Raw genomic sequence first — 1,436 nt, 5'->3', positions numbered from 1 at the left:
TTCCGGCAGACGGGACAAGAACCATTTAGCTTAAGCCATGCGTCAAGACAATAAACATGGAAGTAGTGTTTACACTCAGGCATCATCCTCAACATCTCTTCTTCCGTATACTCACATAGACAGATCGAACACGTCGTATCTCTTCCTTCTCCGTCGTGGAATCCATCACCGCCGACGACGACGGAAGCGATATCTTTAGTGAAATGGAATTTAGGGTAAGAGTTGATGATTGAGTGATCAAGANTTCACTTGTTGGGTTTGGGACTTGGCTGTTATGAAAAGAAAAGAAAAGAGAAAGAAAAAGGGGAAAGTCTTTAAGAGGAGATTGTGTTTAAGCAAAANATGATTGAGTGATCAAGCCCTCCAACGACGACGTTTCCGGACTCAAGATCGTCGTCTTCGGCTACGAATATGATTCTTGGGACGATTACGCTACGGTCTCTGAAAGATGAGTTTGCGGTTGCGGCGGAGGCAGAGAAACGGAGACGTGAGGCGCGGCAGCAGATGTAAGAAGAGAGGATGATTGTGGAGATGAGAACGAGGAAACCTAGAGCTATGGCTATGGAGTAACCTAGGCCGAGGCTAGTGATATAGGTAGGGATAGGGACTGGAGGAGGAGGAGGAAAGACGGCGGAGGCGACGGTTGAGGTGGTTGACATCTGATGGTGAAGAAAGAGGTTAGGGCCATGTGGGAGTGGCGCCGAGAGAGAGAGAGAAATGGAAAAAAAGAGTGATGGAGATTATTTTAGTTTGAGAGGTGGGTGGGGAAATGTAGCTACGGCATTGAATACAATGTTTGGCAAAATAATAATAGCTTTGCATTAATTAGGTTTTCTTGTTATAGGTTTTTGTGAATAGTGACTTCACTTAGTAGTGGACCAAGGAAGGTCAATTTTTGTAACGTATTTGATTTAAGTGCTTGACCCGTATGACATTGACATGTGTGATATACTTTGTTCTTGTTGTTTACCTTTTAACTATTTCGTTTCATTTTATCACTACGACTTCTTCACTTCACTTTGTTAATGTAAAAGCAAAAAAAACATAACTCCGTTGCCGGGACTCGAACCCGGGTCTCTCGGGTGAGAGCCGAGTATCCTGACCAGTGATGTTCATATATTTTACCTTGAAGAGAGCAAGGCCAAAGCTCAAAGTTAAAAAGAAACATGGTTCAAGTGCTAATGAGGTAGTGATCAAGAAGGAACACCAGAGTTACCAAATAGAACCAGGGGGGATTTCATCACCTCCATGGTATTTAAACCAAGCCTGAAAAGGCATCAAAAGTCAAGCTTAGTGACTTTAAACAAGCTCACTAGGGAGGAAGTCCCTAAGGTACCCTTGTATATATTGCTTTGGAATTTTGGTATTTTGATTTTTGCTTTAGTGTTTTCATGGTCAGGGAAGCAAGGGAGTCTGAATAGAAGAGGAAGGGACAG

At 43.1% G+C, this 1,436-nt stretch overlaps 1 protein-coding gene across 1 annotated transcript in view; it reads right to left on the bottom strand.

Moving 5' to 3' along the window:
• Positions 1–791, bottom strand: part of LOC104788450 (RING-H2 finger protein ATL68) — a 3,290-nt gene extending 2,499 nt beyond the window's left edge. The window contains exon 1 of the mRNA XM_019246189.1: positions 627–791. Within this exon, the coding sequence (XP_019101734.1) occupies positions 627–659 (33 nt within the window). The 5' untranslated portion in view covers positions 660–791. The remainder of the gene's footprint in view (positions 1–626) is intronic.

This window comes from Camelina sativa, chromosome 5 (genome assembly GCF_000633955.1).
Source record: "Camelina sativa cultivar DH55 chromosome 5, Cs, whole genome shotgun sequence".
In the NCBI taxonomy this organism is placed as follows: Eukaryota; Viridiplantae; Streptophyta; class Magnoliopsida; order Brassicales; family Brassicaceae; genus Camelina; species Camelina sativa.
Note: the sequence above shows the minus strand (reverse complement) of the source record. Positions and strands in the feature narration are given on the sequence as shown.